This window comes from Ammodytes marinus (genome assembly GCF_949987685.1).
Source record: "Ammodytes marinus genome assembly, chromosome: 20".
NCBI lineage: Eukaryota > Metazoa > Chordata > Actinopteri > Uranoscopiformes > Ammodytidae > Ammodytes > Ammodytes marinus.
In genome coordinates, this window is record NC_137224.1 from 9,321,055 (window position 1) to 9,340,753 (window position 19,699).

At 39.9% G+C, this 19,699-nt stretch overlaps 2 protein-coding genes across 2 annotated transcripts in view; one reads left to right on the forward strand and one right to left on the reverse strand.

Annotated features, from left to right (window-relative positions):
* Positions 1-1,467, forward strand: part of crygmx (crystallin, gamma MX) — a gene marked incomplete at both ends in the record, with an annotated part of 1,722 nt that extends 255 nt beyond the window's left edge. Inside the window, 2 exons of the mRNA XM_080049737.1 lie at positions 311-553; positions 1,192-1,467. Of these exons, the coding sequence (XP_079905863.1) occupies positions 311-553; positions 1,192-1,467 (519 nt within the window). The remainder of the gene's footprint in view (positions 1-310; positions 554-1,191) is intronic.
* Positions 1,468-5,497: 4,030 nt separating this feature from the next.
* On the reverse strand, positions 5,498-19,699 carry aldh18a1 (aldehyde dehydrogenase 18 family, member A1; the record flags this gene model as incomplete). Its single annotated transcript, XM_080048727.1, has 17 exons — positions 5,498-5,694; positions 5,867-5,962; positions 7,266-7,452; positions 7,700-7,821; positions 8,005-8,200; positions 8,372-8,509; positions 10,639-10,859; positions 11,241-11,340; positions 11,676-11,749; positions 12,262-12,406; positions 12,873-12,997; positions 13,468-13,558; positions 14,328-14,486; positions 14,592-14,696; positions 17,552-17,701; positions 17,947-18,098; positions 19,609-19,699. 17 exons carry the CDS (start codon positions 19,697-19,699, stop codon positions 5,498-5,500), a joined length of 2,349 nt encoding a protein of 782 aa, XP_079904853.1.

Genomic DNA, 19,699 nt, shown 5'->3' on the forward strand with positions numbered 1-19,699 from the left:
TGCACCAAAAGGCAGTTACTTTACTGAGCTAATCTTAATCTTAATTCCTGTAAAAATTGTTTTCCCTTAATACAATATACCACATGCTATACTGTATTCTATTAAACTTTGCTAAACATAAAAGAAAATCCTTCTCATACAATTATTCTGTACAAAGAACTGAATTGGATAAAGCTAACTTGAAAACTTGCCAAGTTAGCAAGTGATTATTGACAATCTGAACAGCTGGGGGATAACAACTCATATTAGGTAAGGTGTTTGTTAGTTTGTCTTGTTTTAGTGATCATGTACACCACTATATTATGTGCAGGTTATCTTCTACGAGGACAGGAACTTCCAGGGTCGTCACTATGAGTGCAGCACTGACTCTCCTGAGATGCAAAACCACTTCAGCCGCTGTAACTCTATAAAAGTGGAGAGCGGTTGTTGGGTGGCCTACGAGAAGCCAAATTATAGCGGCTACCAGTACATGCTGCACAAGGGTGACTACCCAGACTATCAACGCTGGGCAGGCTTCAATGACAACATCCGCTCCTGCCGTATGGTGCCACCTGTAAGTTTTAACTGACGCCTTTACCCTGTTTGCAGCAATGTTCCCAATAAATATTGTTTTCAGTAGAAGTGTCAGTTTAGGGTAATTTTAGTTCTCAAGCCTACTCCTACAGTTTTTACCACTTATTGCCAGTACTTGTGGTGGCTATTTTAAGACTCTTTTGGCTTGACCTTGAACTGCAGAAACCAAAAATGTGTCAAGAGAATAAAAATGTAAGAAAAGTTTAGTACAGTAAAAAAGTTTGGGTGATGAGCCATTACAATCTGCTTGAAATAAATTGAGCCTTCAGTTATATAATATGTATAATTATAGGTGGATTTTTTTTAATGTACGATTGATGATGAAAAATCTTAAATAAATTCAAGACATTTTAGACAGAGATAACACAGTACTTTGTTTCATTGGCTGTCTACATATCGTTTAGTGTTTTACACAATACAATGTTTTGTTTTTGATAACAAATCATCTTGATGAACTTCTTCACAGTTTACCCAATAAATACATTCTGTCAAGAATAGAAACGTATTCAGGAAAAGTTGAGTACAGGATTAAAGGTTTATCTATCAATTTATATTAAACTGCCTATCATCATCATCATCTGCCTGTATCATCACAGTCTCTCATCATTTCTTCCACAGTATAATGGGAGCTACAGGATGAAGATCTTTGAGAGATCCGACTTTGGGGGCCAGAATCTGGAGCTGTTGGACGACTGCCCAGATCTGCATGAGCGTTTCCACACCCGTGACATCTCCTCTGCTAATGTCATGGAGGGCTACTGGATGCTGCATGAACACCCCAACTACAGGGGACGACAGTACTTCCTGCGTCCTGGGGAGTACAGGAGGCACAGCGAGTGGGGAAGCACCAGCCCCACCTTTGGCTCTCTGAGACGTGTCACTGAGCACAACTGATTTCCAGCTTTATTTACCCTTAATTAGCCCCGCTGTTAAGCATCCCATACCTCTTGTTACCTTAATGCCAGCACCGTTTCAATGTGGTCCCAACACTGTGGTGTCCAAAACCTGAAATCGTTCCTTTTAATGATGGGGGGGTTTTAGTGCATCTATTGTTGGGTTCTGGTTTTGTTGGGTTACTTTGCACTGTTGGGGTAAAGTTCCTCCCCAACTCAGTGCTCAAGCAATGCTCACAGTAAATAGTAATATTTTTTTGCTTTGGTTTTCCCACAGCAAAGAAATGGTTTGCCTCGTCAGTCCCCAACCTCCTGTCCTATTGGAATCACAATAAATGAAAACTTGATAAAAGTCAACTAAAGAGAGCCTTTGTTCATTTTCTATTGACTACTACAGCTGTCACTATAAAAAGATCAGGGGGATATGGCTTTTCAGAAATCTAAAGAATATTTTTCTTTCTAGTTTGGTGATTGAACTTTAGTTTTATCAGGCCACAGAGTTAGATGTAGAAGTGTAACCTCTGAGGTCCAACTAAGACCAAGAGTTTTTTCAGTTTGTCGTAATATTGTCATTCCACATACACAAAGAAAAATTATCAAGGAAACAGAAGCTTATTCTTTGAAGTTTGATATTAAAGACCTCATCTGAGAATGAGCATGTAGGAGTCTTTATGAGATCACATGGTACAGAGTTAGCACGTTGGGTCCATGAAAGATGTCCATATTAGATCCACATCACAGGGCCAGTGCCAACTCAAAGAGTTGGAGTCAAAGTGGCGTGGTATTAGCCCCGAGCATCAAGCTCTCTCAGAACAAAAAACAAAACCCAGTCCGCATCCCTGCTCATGCATTTTTCATCAGCCCAAGATACTGAACCTGTCAGAAATAAATATCAATTATTGAAATTGTTAATTAGACGCTTCGTAATTGGCAAAGATACACATGAATAAATAACTTTGACCATTAATTATTGATTCCAAAAAATGTGAAGCCCAGCGGGGAGTGCATTTGAGTGTCTCTCAAGATCAAGCACAACAAGAAATATGAGTTTTGGCCTTGAGTAATGTCCAATTAAAGGACTGTCAGCTCTGCTGTACAGGTCCAGTTATTTGCCCTTATCAAACATTTTATAACTGTGGACAACAACACCCAGCAGACAATACATCAACAGGGTGCAACATGGGATCTGATCCAATGGGGTCTGGGGGCAATGTCAGATAAAAGATGAGAGAAAACTTGCAGGATGCTAAGCCTAGGCCATAACTGGAAGTTAATTTAAGGTCACATAGGGACAGTGGGTTTAAATAATAACTTACCAATTAATTCAGGATGTAGCCACTTATATGGACTTATAGAGAAGTGCAAAAAAACAAGTCCATTGTAATTTGGGTTTATAGTGTATCGCTAAAACATTTCAAACTTCTCAATAAAAATCAGGACAGGCAAATAACCTGAAAACTCCACTAAAAGCCTGGTTTAGATATACACAGTCATGTCGCCAAGTCTTCAGAGTTCTACTCTATTTTCTACTCATAACATCTTTGAAATATTTCCTTACTTCAGTTAATTTGAGGGAACCATTAAGATGGTATGCATCAGCTGAGGACAGAACTGAGGTGATCAAAAACAACAAGGCAATGTAAAATATATTTCCAATTGACATGGTCTGTTTTCCTCAACTGGAATTATCAGTCTTTATAGTTGTTTGTCTAACTTGAAGAACATTTCATTTAACTAGTATGTCTCTGCCATTGACTTCCATTCAAACATGGAGCATGAGACACTTTCTGAACAAGCTTGGAATTTTGAAAATCTGATATGCAAGGTTGCAGGTTGCATTTGGATGCAAAATCCATTATTTTTATTTTTTTAAATAACAGAAGAATTTCAGTCAGTGGAAGTCCCCCGCTGCCCAATAAAACCCTCCTCAGTGCCCTCTTATTACTGAAGAGGAAAAGTGGCATCATTACAGCAACTGGGTATACCCACTTTACACGTGAAAAGATACTGTCATTGTAGCAAACAACTTTGATGCATGTTCTATAAAACACTAAGCATCAAACAGGCAATACTCAATGGCCCCTGGATTGTTCCTTCTCTACCTCAACTCATTTAGAAGACATTTTCAATCACTTCGCACATAAAAAGGACAACAGAGCGATACCCGAGTTTTGTCTCCCTCTTCATCTCTGAACCCTTTGGACTTGGTGAAGGGAAGCTGATTGAAGGGTAAGTAGTGCGTTTTGGAGAATGAATTCTTTAGATGCTCGGAAAAGAGAAAAGAAAACGAAAGAAACAAAGAAACCCAGAAATAAGCCTGTGATTCCATTATTAGTCTCAGTTCTCCCAGTCCCTCTTTTCATTTCTGATGGCTGGATAATTAAACCTCTATAGTATTGTCTTCCATCTTCCTTGCCCCACTTCCAGCAACGCAAATTCCCCTATGGGCAACTTTAAAAAGCCCCCTTTTTAGACATCTGTTTTTCAGATCAGAACGGATTTTTTTCCCCTATTAATTTGCGTTATTTTGTGAAAGTAGAAAGACTAGTGCCAGGACAGAGATGAGCATATGTGTGAAAAGAAAAAGCTCAACATTTCAACTGCTAAAATCAAAGAAAGTAAGAAAAATATCACAGAAAAATATCACCAAAAAATATTCCTTTTCAGCATTTTTTTAAATTCTACAATACTGTTATTAAACAACCCAAACCGATCTTTAAGTGTGTATTGCGATACATCATATAGTAGCTCAGAGGCTGGAATGTTACAGAGCTTAATTTAAAAGGCAGTCGCGCTCTCCCCTGCAGCTTAAAGGAGGCAGCTTGTCAATTACTGTTCCTGCTCCGACAGAGGCTTTGGGCATCACAAGGAACAAAAAGGAAGGCAGCAAAGTGTTGAGAAATGAGCACAACTTGTAAGAATGATCAAATAAATACAAAAAAAAACAGTAAATAAAATGGATGCATACAAGTTGGGAGTGTATTTTAACTTACATTGCTATAGAACAAAAGTGGTAAGCTTTAGATACCTTTGTATAATCACTTGTCATGCTATACATTGGAATCATGAAATTAGGTTCAAATACAAGACATCTGAAAATCAGTAACACACCAGGAATTGATTAAAAAAAAATGTCAATCAAATGTCAACTTGTCCATTAAATCCATGTAAGAAATGACTTACACTAGCACTTCTTCTAATCAAAATACCTGTACATTCGGAGAACAAAATTCAACCTGGAATTAAAACTGATGTTACAGGAACAAAGGAAGCACTTACACTACAATTGGTATGACCTATGGGTGTAATGAGCCAATGTATCAGCAAAAAATAAATAAATTGGGCATACAGTTATATAATATCAACAATTATAGCAGGGATATTTCATATATGAGATAAAATAGATTAGACTATGATATGAAATTAAAAAAAAATTCAAAACATTTTAGACAAAGATAACACAATACTGTGTTTCATTCTAATTAACCTTTGGGTGGCTTTGCGCAATACAATTGGAAGTAATTCATTAAAATAGTAATTCTTGTGGTTCTGATGAAAACAAATATCATTCATAGTCTTCTTTCTCATTCACATTGTATGATGAAATGAAATGTTTCAGTTTCAAAATCATGTCCTGAGATTGCATCATTGGAGAGAGAAAAATAAGCTATTCAGTGATTGTGACTGAATAGCTGAACAATTTTGCATTTAAGAAATACTCTTCATGAACCCCCTTCTTGCACAGCCAACTCATATAAAAGTATTATAGAAGAGGTAGAATTTGAAACATTTGTAAACTCTTAGTCCTAGAACAACAGTAAAGTCTGAACAGGGAAAACTATCTAGATGTGCTGATAAAATGGACCATTGGTGTGTTAAGCGTCTCTTCTCACAAGCTGTGTGCTTCAGAGGTTTAACCAGTGACATCAGCCACTATCCGCAACCAGACTCTTTGGGGGAGCTGCTGGTTGGCATTTCAAAACATTTCAACCAATGCTAAGGCCAAGTGGGTGTCTGCAAAAGTCTATGGTCTAGTTGCTGTCTCTCTGTCCAGCGAGAGGCTGCCCGACAGGCAGGTTTTCATGGAGGTATTTCATGTTGCCGTGCTCAGAGAAGTCAGCTACTGTGTGCCCATCGCCTCTCAGGACCCACTTGGTGGTGAGCAGCCCCTCCAGCCCCACAGGGCCCCGGGCATGGATACGAGCTGTGCTTATGCCTACCTCTGCTCCTATAGAGACAAGGCCAAAGACAGAGGACGAAAGACAGCAAGTGAAAAAAATTATCACCTTTTGAAAGCTCTCTAAGACCGAATAAGAAATTCATACAAGTACAACTAAGAATATAAAGGCTGGTTTGAAATGATTTGACGAAAAACACGGCAACAGAAGACCACCACATACCCAGTCCAAAGCGGTAGCCGTCAGCGAAACGTGAGCTTGCGTTCCAGAAAACACAAGCGCTGTCCAACTGTTGCAGGAACTGCTCCGCTGTATCCTCTGTAAATGAAAAACAACTTATTGGTGCGTCAACAGGAATTATGTGAGAACAAAAACACATGTATCGTAGTTGTGTGATAAAAACAGAGATGAGACAATGCAATAATGTACTGAATAAGAAAAACATTTATTTTTTTAAAGCACCCACGGGTTGTTTTTGCTGCCACTGGGTCAAATAACTCACAAATACCTATGCTGATGTCATTATACTACACAGCCAGTGCTTACAGTTAATAATGTCAACTGTGAACATCCTTGGACAAAATGACGAGGAGAGGTCTATGGGTTCAAATGTCTGTCTATCTATCTATCTGTCTTTCTATCTGTCTGTCTGTCTGTCTGTCTGTCTATCTATCTATCTACCTACCTACCGGTATCTATCCATCCATCCATCCATCCATCTATCTATCTTTCAGTGTATATCTTTATACATTGTATATGTCTGTCTTTCTATCATTAATGCCATGTTTCTCTTTCTATACTTTGACATAAGCTGACACTAACACAACTGAGTACATATTAAATCATCGAAGTACCTTCTGTATTCACCAGATGGCAGCAGTAAATCCTCCATCGAAGGTGAGAATTATCCTCAATGTAGAAATGTGAGAATCACCCTTTCCCTTGCATTACCAAAACACTCTTATTAAATAAACGTTTAAATTGTAGCTCAATCTATTCAAGCGTTTTTATTATCTACAAAATATTTTTTCTGCAATGGTTCCTTTTGTTGCAGTCTATCCATGTTATGAATAAAATGTTTTAAGAGGATAGCAACAGAGGTGAATGGGATGCAGTTAATTCCCAACAAAATATGAGGATATATCCTAAAAATCACCTGACAAATGAACTCATCACCAAAATGGCAATGTGTGTTAAGTCTTCAACACCATCCACATGCAATATGGCCAACGCCAGAAATACTCTGCACACTGCACACAATGGTTTCGATGAGTTAGAGAGATGCAATGTGATGGCTCACTTCAAAGAGAAAAAGGTGTTACCCAACGTTATGATGGGAACAAGTCTTTTGAACTGTGTTTTAGCATCTGCTCTATATTTTAAATGGGCTCTGCCCCCTCGGTTGGAGTCGCAGAGGAAGGCTGTGCACTCATCCTGACAACAACGTGTAACTGCAAATTAGACACTGTGGCAGGAAGTGGGATGGACAGGGGAAATGAAATAGGACTGAATCTTCTGAAACTTCAGTTTTTCAGTGTTCGTTTTTGAAAAAAAAAAAAAAAAAAGAGAGAGAGAGAGAAACGGCAACAAAATATTAGAACTGGGACATTGGGCCACCTACCATTTTCCGTGACAATAACATCTGTGTGGGAGCTGCCATAGTTGTGAATATGATCCACAGCCTCCTGCATGCTGTCCACCACTTCCATGCAGCACTCAAGGGCGCCGTACTCCGTCCGCAGGGAGTTTGCCTCTGACGGGCTGAATGTCAGGTAGGAGGCGAACCGAGGGCCTGCATGAATCTTCACCTTGTGACACCACAAATGTATAAAACATATTTTTTAAATAAAGATAAATACCATAACAATTCTTCAAATAGAAACATTAAAACATTAAAATCAAGAATGTATAGGTATGTTTTAAAAATCATTCAGCCTATCTTGGATGAATTGTAAGTATCTAGTCTTTAAAACCATAATATTATTTTGCGCTGTAAAGTAGTAGTAGAGTAACTATTGTGAATTTGGCCTAATGTTTATGCATTTGGTGTGTTACCTTCTCAGTGCGCAGCATGTCAATGATCTGGTCAAACTGTGGGGTCCTGAGAATGTCTTTGTGAATCAGCACAGTCTCCATGGCATTACATGCAGCTGGGTAGTCACACTTAGAGTCTCGCACTGGAAAAGGAAAATCAGTCAATTACCGACATATTCATAGCTAACATGCATGACTAGCATAACTAGAGTGTGCCTAATTCTGGAAATAAATGAGTCTAGTTTTTATTTACTAACACGGTAGAAATGTACACATTAGCTACGGCATTAGTTAGCAAGGATATATTTTTTATTTTTCATTCTGACCAATTTTGATGACTTTGTCAATGCTGGCGTCTATGTCGACGTAGACGTGGCAGATTCCCTCGCTGTGTCCCAACACCGGGATGCCCTTGGCCGCCCGCTGAATGTCCCGCACCAGCTGGGAGGAACCCCGTGGGATTATCAAGTCGATCATCTTGTCCAGTCGGCATAAATCCTCCACCTCCTCCCGAGTGCTCACCTTGGAACAGATGACAGGTTTCTTAAAATCCAGCAATGGGAAGTTTTCAAGTTAAAAAAAAAATTCTGGGTGTTTTCTCACTGAATGATTAGGGAGTATTTTTCATTTTCATCCAGATGTTACATAAGGTTTTGATTGCCTTGTAATAAATAGGTATGAAACTGATCTTACTAGCTGCACGGCCTCTGTGACCTTGTGCATGGAAAGGGCCTCCTGTGTGAGCTGATGGAGGACACGGTTGGTGTTTGCTGCCTCCTTGCCTCCTTTCAGCAGGAGGGCATTGCCACTGGCTATGGCCAATGCTGAAACCTGAAGAAAAAAGTATTTGTGATGTTGTCAGTCATTTCAAGAAAGAATAGAAATAAATTAAGAAGAATTAAGATCATTTATATACTTTTCTGTTTCCCTTTTAACCGGTTACCTGTTCACTTTTAACCGGTTACCTGTTCACTGTCTCTTAACGCAAATAATTTTAATTTTTAACAATTTGTCTGCCTGTTTTCACTCTGTTTTATGTTTTATTATTTTTTAAATGTAATTTTAATATCATATTAATATAATATATATATATATACAGTATCTCACAAAAGTGAGTACACCCCTAACATTTCTTCAAATATTTCATTATATCTTTCCATGCGACAACACTGAATAAATGACACTTTGATACAATGTCAAGTAGTCAGTGTACAGCTTGTATAACAGTGTAAATTTACTGTCCCCTCAAAATAACTCGATACACAGCCATTAATGTCTAAACTGCTGGCAACAAAAGTGAGTACACCCCTAAGAAAAAATGTCCAAATTGGGCCCAAAGTGTCAATATTTTGTTTTGCCATCATTATTTTCCAGCACTGCCTTAACCCTCTTGGGCATGGTGTTCACTAGAGCTTCACAGGTTGCAACTGGAACCCTCTTCTACCCATTCATGACGACATCAAGGAGCTGGTGGATATTAGAGTCCTTGCGCTCCTCCATCTCCCATTTTAGGATGCCCCAAAGATGCTCAATAGGGTTTAAGACTGGAGACATGCTTGACCAGTCCATAACCTTTACCCTCAGCTTCTTTAGCAAGCCAGTGGTCGTTCGGAGGGGTGTTTGGGGTCGTTATCATGTTGCAGTACTGCCCTGCGGCCCAGTTTATGAAGGGAGGGGATCATGCTCTGCTTCAGTATGTCACAGTACATGTTAGAATTCAATGAACTGTAGATCTCCAGTGCTGGCAGCACTCATGCAGCCCCAGACCATGACACTCCAACCACCATGCTTGACTCTAGGCAAGACACACTTGTCTTTGTACTCCTCACCTGGTTGCCGCTCCACACTCTTAACACCATCTGAACCAAATAAATGTATTTTGGTCTCATCAGACCACAGGACATGGTTGCAGTAATCCATGTCCGTAGTCTGTTTGTCTTCAGCAAACTTTTTGTGGGGTTTCTTGTGCATCATCTTTAGAATAGGCTTCCTTCTGGGATGACAGCCATGCAGACCAGTATGATGCAGAGTGCGGCGTATGGTCTGAGCACTGACAGGTTGACCCCCCACCCCTTCAAGCCCTTCAGCAATGCTGGCAGCACTCATACGTCTATTTTCCAAAGGCAACCTCTGTGTATGACGCTGACCATGTGCACTCAACCTTCGTAAACTGGGCCGCAGGGTGGTATTGCAACATGATAACGACCCCAAACACACCTCCAAGACGACCAGTGGCTTGCTAAAAAAGCTGAGGGTAAAGGTTATGGCCTGGCCAAGCATGTCTCCAGACCTAAACCCTATTGAGCATCTTTGGGGCATCCTCAAACGGAAGGTGGAGGAGCGCAAGGTCTTTAATATCCACCAGCTCTGTGATGCTGTCATAAATGGGTGGAAGAGGGTTCCAGTTGCAACCTGTGAAGCTCTAGTGAACTACATGCCCAAGAGGGTTAAGGCAGTGCTGGAAAATAATGGTGGCCACACAAAATATTTACACTTTGGGCCCAATTTGTAAATTTTTTCTAAGGGGTGTACTCACTTTTGTTGCCAGCAGTTTAGACATTAATGGCTGTGTGTCGAGTTATTTTGAGGGGACAGTAAATTTACACTGTTATATAAGCTGTACACTGAACTACTTTACATTGTATCAAAGTGTCATTTATTCAGTGTTGTCCCATGGAAAGATATAAAGAAAAATGTGAAGAAATGTGAGGGGTGTACTCACTTTTGTGAGATACTGTATTTCCTACATCTGTATTTTTATGCTTCTTTAAAGCACTTTAAATTGTCTTGTGTTTGAATTGTGCTATATAAATAAACTTGCCTTGCCTTACATTCATTATACAATACATGCATACAAGTGGTTTTCCATGTCACATCTTAATAATATATGTATTTGCTAGCATTTGCCAAATCTCTATTGCCAGTTATGTTTTTGTTATGGCAGTTGTTCCTGGATATACCTGTGGCAGACAGTCAGGTCGGGCCTCAAAGATGACCAGTAGAACTCCGATGGGCACAGTGATCTGCTCCAGCTCCAGGTTGTGAGCCACCCTGGTGCGACGCAGCACACGTCCAACACTGTCCTGGGCCGCCACGGCTATCTGACGCAGACCTAGGGCCAAGCTGGTCAGTTTGGCTGGTGACAAACTCAGACGCTTTAACATGGCTGCTGGCAGGTGGCCTGTAGAACGAAGGGAGAGAGAGAGAGGTAAGACTTTTTTAATAGGTGATATGTGATGAGACTGATACCTATATTAAGTGTGGCAATCTAAAGGGAGCTTCTGGTGGAAAGATATGGATTGAACGGTTTTATTTAACATTTTAATTTATCCAAAATTAATTAACTACACGTTTATGTTGGTATGGAAAGGAAGCAGTGACAATTAATTTTCTAAATTTCCTGCCAGAGTAGAAGCTGTTGATAAAAATCTGTTTGTAGACACATGTGCTTATATTTCTGTATACCAGAGACTACTTAACTACTAAATAATTGTAAGTTCAATGATAAAATAAAATATATACTGTTTATGCCATACAGTGACACAATGTGGCGCTCCGTTACCTGCATTTACAGCCAAGTCCATGTCCATCTTGTTGGCAGCTAGAATCTCATCCTTCCTTTCAGTCAACAGCTCTGCTAGATGGCAGATGATCTCACTCCTCTGACAACACAGTCCACAAATACAGGCAGGATAAGCAGAAAGCACATTTAACCACAAGGGGTCAGTGTTTCTCTTTATGTGAAAAAGGGAAGCGTATGACTATATCTTTTAAATTATATATTTATTTGTATAAGTTGTATATTTATAATGATAATAATATTACTATTAATATGAATAATAATAACATTATTATTATTAATAATAATAATAATAATAATAATAATAATAATAATAATAATAATAATAATAATAATAATAATAATAATAATAATAATAATAATAATAATAATAATAATAATAATAATGTTGACAAGAAAATAAATGTTTGTATTAACCTGGTCTGGGTGCAGAGATGCCAGGGTTCTTCCAGAGGTACGTGCCAGTTCTGTCTGATGCTCCACAGTTGGGCCTGGTAAAGGGTCAGGGACAGGTGGGACTTGTCAGTTTATTGGGTACACTTTGCTAAAACTAATTTAGTTTTAATACAACAGCCCTTCAATAAAGCCCACCTTTATGAAGCTTATTATGTTCAGTGTTGGTTGAAAGAGTCATTGAAAGGTATAAATGGTTGTTATGGAGGTTGTGGTATGTGGTGCTGTTGAACTGTACTTGATTCAAATCAGAGATTTTTTTAATATGTTGTCTTCCTTCATTGATAAAAGCATAACATTTGAAACACTTCTTATAATGTATTATGCAAAACAACTCGACAAAAAACAAACCACAGCCTCTACAATAATCATCAACTACTCTCCATGACAGTTTCACCAAAAACTGAGCATATCTCTTTCCTAGAGGTAGGATTTATTGCAGGACTGATGTATTAGACTGGACATTTTAGCTAGAGAATCTGCTGTTTTAATGTGGCTGAAATAGTATTGATCTGAGATGAGAAAACACATACAGCCCAGATGAACTCACCTGCCGGTTTGATCTCAGAGAAGAATGTTCCCACCTTCTTGCCCTCCACAATGTCAGTGATGACGTGACCGGTTACTTTGGGGTTGGTGCCGTTTGCAATGACCACTGAGGTGCCACCTTGCAGTGCCCAGAGGGCAGCCTTGACCTGCAGAAAAACACAGATTACTTTAAAAGGCTGTGCTTTACGTCTTTACCTTATCAACGTTGCTAAATAAAATAAATAATCTGACAATGTATTAACTATAGGCAGTGGGAGAAGTCCAACAATGAGGAAATACTTTGTTAAAAGTAAAAGTGCATTCAAAATCTTAAATAATAAAAAGTAAGTATTATCATCAAAACTTGAACTGATCATACGATTTGTATGTAAAATCTGAATCACCAGTAACTACAGCTGTCAGTGAAACATAGAAGCGTAAAAAGCGGAATTTAAAAGAAGTATTTCTCTCTGTAATGTAGTGGAGAAATCAAAGTATCTCTAAATGGTTCTTAAGTATATTAATTGAGTAAATGTAGAAAATTACTTTCCACACTGATTGTGAGTTTGTCTACGAAGAAGATAAGGCTTTAAGATAAGGCTTTAAATTATGATTAAGGACTTTTCCACATACCTTGGCCTCCATGCCTCCAATCCCAACTCTGGACTTTGTACCATAGGTGATGGACTGCTGGTCTCCAGGGTAGAAGGTGTCAATGAGTTTGGCGTCATCGGTTCCAGGGGGGTTGTTGTACAGTCCTAAAAAAATAAATCAACAATTCTTACGCAACTTATTTGCTCATCCATGGGTCTAAATGCATGCCACACAACCCTAACACTTCTCTAACACTTACATTACCTTAATTTATAGGTCACTTTATACTAGTACCTAAGTTATTTACCAGCCAAATACATTCAGAAATTTATTCTAAACACATTTTATATAATTGATTGATGACTCTCAAGACGGCAAACTAAAGCCACTCATTTATTAATACTTAATGTACCCTCTGACATATTTACTTGCATGCACACACACCTTGTGGTGACCCCATCAGCACTCATTTCAAACAGGAAGGCAGAAGGTCTACGTTTGTCTCCCTTTTGAGACTCTCAGTTGACCCTAAGAGGGGTGTTTATTTTTTCTTCCACCAGTGAAAAGCGCAGACAGATGGTGTTGTTACCTGACAGCTGACCCAGACCGTTGTTGTGGCAACACACACACATACCTTCCACATCAGACAGTGCGATGAGCAGGTCAGCCTTCATCTCTACAGCTAGCCGCGCCGCCAGACTGTCGTTGTCCTTAATGCTGATCACCTGAAAAGGTAGCGGAAAATTGCTGGTGTAAGCCCCTGGAGATGGAACAGAGTCAACAGCCTGCTATTGACCCATTTCTGCTTTTTTTTCTTGAGGGCTAAATGGAACGAATACCTAAACACATATGTATTGTGCCAAATGTTATTCTATTACTGACCTTTTACTCTGCATGATCATCAGGGCAAATGTTAGGAACCCAGTGAAAAAAGTGGCATTTTTAAACATGTTTTTAATACCAGTTAATGTGCCTTAGCTCAAAACTATTTAAAAACACTTTAAGATTTGTATAGAATATAAATTATTTGAGCAAAAAACAACAATTTACCAAACGTCAAAAAACAAATATATCTTTCATTTATTTTAGCAGTGTAACTAATATTAGTATCCAAAAGCTGGCTGTGCTGCCAGCAGAGAAGAAAGAAAGATGGAGGAGGGATTATCTCCAAGAAGTAGATGTGTTAGTTATTTCTCCAGGAGAGTGGGTAAGGGAGGCGTCCATTGATGTTAGTCCCAGCCCCATTAGGACAGCACCTCCTCCTCCTCCTCGAGTGCATGCATTGCCATTCATTCGCTCCCTGCATGCACATGCCTTATTGGTTAAGGGCAGAGCCGAGGTGAGGCGGGGTAGCAGAGGTATTCTAGAGTGTGTGGATAATAGCACTATATAAAATGCATTGTCTCCACCAACTCCTTCAGAACCACCGCTGGTAGTGCTGCCACCGCCACCACTACCACTAGCAGCGTTAGCCCCCATGCTGTCTTTACCCACATTTACCCCCTGCAGGTCGCTGTTGGGCTCTGGTGGAGGCATTACAGCATCGTTGGTGTTAATGATGGGCACGATGTTCATGCGCAGCAGCTCCTGCAGTGTGCTGTTCAGGTTCTGCCTCTTTTCATCATCATGGAAATCAAGATTTGTCACCAGGACCTGACAACACAGCAGGATGGAGAGAGCAGAAGGTTAAGAAAATACATTGCACTACATCAGACGTAAGAGTCTCGAGTTTTTTTAGAGGGATATTTTCTTTAGTACCTGTGCAGTGCAAGTGCTGTATTGGGTGAACATGGCCTCATACAGAGCCATCAGGCCACTCTGTCCAGCCGCAGCACAGGCTCGGGCCTCCAGCACTGGCATTGACTGCAACACAAATTAAGTTAGACATAGGCTGTGTCTCAATTGAGGGGCCGCATCCTTCTTAGGACGCGGTCTACGCGGTCTATGAAGGCCATAGCCCGTGAAGGCCGAACCGAAGGCCGAACGAGCGTTGTTAAATGAGACGGTCTCCACAGGTCTCCGTTTACGAGCATTTCCAGTTTGCGTAACAAGCCGATACCTTGCGTGACGACTCGCCGCTCCTGTGCTGCCTAGCAACCCTGATTGCTCCCAACAGAGACAGCCTTGTCAACGGAGGAAAAAAGAAAAAGAAGTTGCCTACCAGACGAAAAGAAAAAAAAGTACAAGAAGAAATAAAAGAAAAGACAAGAAAAAAAGAAAGGAAGATAAAAGTTAAGAAGATGGAGCAACACGTTGCTGTTTTGTAATTTTTTATTTTATTTTATGCCATCTCTGAAAAAATCTAGGGCTGTCAAACGATTAAAGTTTTTAATCAGATTAATCACAGGATTCTGTGGATTAATCACGATTCATTTTACCATTCGAAATATGCCCGAAAAATTCGAATTTTCTCTGTATATTGTTGTATTAACGGATAAGATAAATGACAGAAGGTGGATATGTACATTTAAAATTAGTATGTTTATTAATGTCTTTGGGCAAATAAAGGATAGGCTATATAATGGCATTTATTTGGTGAATCTATAGGTTGTGCATTCTTGAATACAACTTGATTACAGTCCGCGGTGTGTGTGTGTGTGTGTGTGTGTACGCGCAACCGCTTCCTAGGGGACTGTTCATGTGTGCCAGGAAGCCGACGTTATGTTGATGTCTGATCACACACACCTCTGAAAACTGCAGACGTTTGTGTCCTCGCGGGCTCTGAACAGAGCGGACAATGTTTCTCCTCCTGTTGCTCCCGACATCAACTGTCACCCACGGCAGTTGATTTTATATACTATCTATGCCCCCGACACAGACGTGACCGTTAGCAGTTTAAAACCTTAAAACACGGCATGAGCTACTGATCCTGGGTCAGCCACAACGGTAGAGTGACTGTAGGACAGAGCCGGTGGGATGTACGGGGCGGATCATTCTGCACATGCGATAAATGCGTTAAAAAAAATTAACGCCGATAATTCCAGAAATTAATCACCCTGCGTTAACGCGATCATTTTGACAGCCCTAAAAAAACGCAATGAATCTTGGGATATGTTCGGCCGCGAAGGATACATCTGTTGGACCCTTCAAAACCGTGAAACGAAGGCTGCATTTCTCGGCCGCATATGAAGGAGCCTTCCAAATGGGACAAGCCTTTGCGCCGCTATTTCGCAATTGGTCTTCAAATGCAGCCTTCGTAGGCTGCGGCCCCTCAAATGGGACAGAGCTTTAGTTCTCTGGGTAAATACACTATTTGTCCAGCTCTCCAGGCTGCTGAAACACTTCAATCTAACCATACCACACCAGTGCAGATTTCCGGTAGGGTTATCTGTACATTGTAAGTAAAAAAAAATTGCATTCACATAAGCTTACTGTGGAGGCCTCATTTATACACAGAAAATACTTTATATAACAGAGAGTCTATAATACAGTGGCCAACAGCTGTTAGAATCGAAAAGCTGGTGGGCCTGCTAATGGTATCAATATCTAAGCAAATTTGTTGGGAAACATATGTTAGATTGATTTAGTAGCCTAAGAATTTTTTTATACAACGGCACCATAACATAAACTACCTTCCACAGACTTGGATGAATACAAAATTTGTAACAGGTGTCATATATTGCAGGCTATTGCATTGTTCTGCATTATATTAGACCAGTGGTTCTCAATTATTTTCTGTCTTTTGTCCTAGGGGACAGAAATGTTTTCGCGCCCCCCCCCCCCCCCCCCCCTACATTGAAATACTATTGAGAACCTGCAAATAGTTAATTATTTATTTATCTGTACAAAACCACTGTATGAGTTTCTGGCACAACCATTCTGCATACAATCACCTTATTATCAAATTAGATAACAAAAATTATCTGAGATAACTTCTGCAGCAAAAAAATTCAAAGTTCAGTTTATTAGCTCAATGTGTAACATTTAAGCAAGACTGCTCAGTCTGTGTGAATCTCAGGACAGAGAAACAAGAGCAAATGATTCACTGAGGTTTGCATTTCATACAACTGTAAACATAGTTAAGGTGGTGTTTTTTTATTATTATAGGCCAATAGGCATTCTGTGATGCGATAACTAATAATTAATTAATGTTATTATTAGTCTACTTGATTTCTTTTTAAATAGCCTAAAGAGACACTTGGAGACACATGTGGACATTTATTTACTGCAAATTGCAGCCTTTTGCGTGGATATGACCATACACAAGCACACATCGCGCTTGCTAGCACTTAAATACATTTTTTTTTTGTCAGTTGGAAATCAAGGCAGCCCGCGCCCCCCCAGGGGGGCACGCCCCACCATTTGAGAAGCACTGTATTAGACAGTTTTTATGCACTGTATATTCAAGAAAAAAGGCATTAAATGTTGCTTTTCGTGATAGTGATTTACTATGTTGTTGAAAAAGTGTCCAACCTTTCAGGTCACCTCTACTTCCTACTTAATGTTTATAAATTGGCCTCTTTTGTATCTAAAGCCTGGATGAAACGTCAGGATGGTTTATATCGTTAATGGTAGTATTGTTTAGCATCTGTTTTTGGTTTTTGGTCTGTCTGTGTTTTATAATGGTGTCTTGTAAGCCCTTGTGGGCTGGGCATGCTAATAATAAAATATTCAAAATCAAAATCAATCAAAATCCATAGTTAAAGGTCTTAAACCCACATAGAACAGTGGGTTGAATTATATTTCCTTAGGCATTAACACACAGCACCTTTCCTTACCATGTCTTTGAGCTGATTATGCCCTGAGTGCAGCGCCTGACGGACACTCTGGGACAGCAGGATCTCATGTCTTAATCTCTGTTTGCCAAAGGCCACTGCTCCGCTGGTGACGATCATCATCTCTCTGCCTTGATTCTGCAGCATGGCCACCTGGACATTGATACACACAATTAGGACTCCTACAACACAGCTGGGCAAACAGGGTTTTTTGGTTTGTTTGTTTAGACTCACTCAGGATTCAGCAGTTCTTACTTGGTAACAAGGTTACATATTAAATGAAACACAATGCAAATGGTTTTCATTAAAGTTACTTTTTACAAAATAAATAATCCCTATTAAACTCATGTTAAACATCATGTTTTGGTGGGGAAAGGGACACTGAATATGCCTCTCACCTGCTCCACAACTGAAGCTAGCCTGCCCAAAGCGAGGCCACATTCATCACCCCGGGTGACCACAGCACTGCCGAGCTTGACCACGATCCTCTTGGCATGACGCAGTTCACCGCGGTGAGCAAAGGAGCTGCCATGGTTCCTCCACTGGGAACCTGTATCAAGGGAGAAGATGTTATTTTGACATTGCTGGTGAGAGAGGAAGTGTTTTATTGCTTATTTCTGTGTCACTCAAAACACAAAGAGGAAGAACTTTGAGCAACTAAGGGATGACGCCTTAAAAGAAAAATCCTTGAGATGAAATCCATAGGGGATTATTTGTTGCCGTAAATAAACACTTCTCACCGAGGCTTCTGTCAAACCTTAACATGAATGAATATGCATCTTAGCTTCCATCTAATCCGTAGTGCATAATAAGTCCTGATCCATTTTGAATACAAATGTAGCCTACTATAACAATACAATCAGAAAAGGCATTTGTGATATTGGGCAACATATATAAAACTGATTTTAAAGCAATATCAGAAGAATAAAGGTTAAGGCAGCGCCTTCAACAATGAACACACTTGCTGGTGTTTCAATGTATTGGTTTAGGCATTTTTGCACAAAACACAGCAGTGCATTACACAACTGTGCAAACAAGCATGTTTTACTGGGTTTTCGTTTTTTTTTTGTAATTGATGACATGACGGACAGTAAAGCCTCCTCCCCTACATCCATCTGTGACCTGGGGAAACAGATAATCACAGCCTTCAAACTGCCACATCAGCAGGGGCCAGCAGAAAAAGCCTGTGCTGACATTACACATCTCTCTGGAGCAATGAGGCGCATGAGAGAGACGGGCAGGGACAGAGAGACAGAGACAGACAGAGAGAGGCCCATGATATCTACAGGCTTGATTAGGTCAGAAAAGTGAAAGCTAGCACAGCATGTTTCAACAGCAGTTTATCCACTTCTCGGACAAATAAAGCTAAATTAAAATGAACATGTTTTTATAAAGCCTATTCCCCGAACCTGGTGTTTTTTCTGAGCAAAAGTATTGAAAAAAAGACTTTTTTACAGTGAAATAAAATGTTTGGCATTTTTATCTGGTTAAATATCTAAATGAATTCTCAAAACTGTTTTCGGACTGTAACTCGCTAATGCCCAAGGTGATGTCTTACAATTTGGTTTGGTCAAACAACACTCCAAAGCACCCCGAACAATTCTGTCACATGATGACATAAAGAAAGGCAGTGAGTCTTCAAAACTGAGGTGCCACCTTATGCAGTCTACAAGAGCAACACTTCTGGGAACAAATTATTGGCTTTTACACTGTTTGACAAATGATTAATCGCCTATCAAAATAGCTTGATTGACTCATCAAGATTTGGCATCACAATGTGGCAGTGCATTGTTTTCTTGCCTTGTGTCAGTTGTCTGGTGAGCAACAGGCATAAGTGTCTCTAGTTTGATTGACTCATCAAGATTTAATCAACTCATCATTGCATCAACAGAGCCTTAAGAGTATTAAATATATTAAGACATGGGGTAAGGGTATGTGTGGTTTAATTTTCTTTAATCCAGGCTCCTGGATGACTGGGAACAGAGTGCCGTAGACTTTATATTCTTTCAAGTGTTTACATGGGGTCCATACTGGTATCACAATGTGCAGTGTTCTCTTGCCTTGTGTCAGTGGTCTGGTGAGCAACAGGCCAAAGTGTCTCTGTAGATCCAGTGGGGTCCTTGAACACAGGGTCAGCCTTTGCAACAGCAT